Source organism: Penaeus monodon, chromosome 29 (assembly GCF_015228065.2).
Source record: "Penaeus monodon isolate SGIC_2016 chromosome 29, NSTDA_Pmon_1, whole genome shotgun sequence".
In the NCBI taxonomy this organism is placed as follows: domain Eukaryota; kingdom Metazoa; phylum Arthropoda; class Malacostraca; order Decapoda; family Penaeidae; genus Penaeus; species Penaeus monodon.
In genome coordinates, this window is record NC_051414.1 from 13,050,467 (window position 1) to 13,050,746 (window position 280).

Sequence of the window (280 nt, forward strand, 5' to 3'; positions counted from 1 at the left end):
TGCCGGAGGATTCAGGTCAGCCTCTGGACCAGGATTCCAGCTGCGTCAGTACGACGCCACCAAGAACCCACATAAGGTCGGTTACGTCCTCACCTTCGACAAGTGAGAAACGCATCTGCTCTTCCAAATGTCTGACGTCGGCGCCAAACCTGGATTTTCAAATCGATTCTTTCTTCTCTTTTCCACCTTATGTTGTGTCAGCAGACTCGTATCATATTTATTGTATATATTTTTTGAAAAGTTTGAGTAAAGAATACTATCGATACTTAATCGTGCATGT

At 43.9% G+C, this 280-nt stretch overlaps 1 protein-coding gene across 1 annotated transcript in view; it reads left to right on the forward strand.

Annotated features, from left to right (window-relative positions):
* Positions 1 to 280, forward strand: part of LOC119591742 — a 3,906-nt gene that overhangs the window by 1,976 nt on the left and 1,650 nt on the right. The window contains 1 exon segment of the mRNA XM_037940491.1: positions 16 to 102. Within this exon segment, the coding sequence (XP_037796419.1) occupies positions 16 to 102 (87 nt within the window).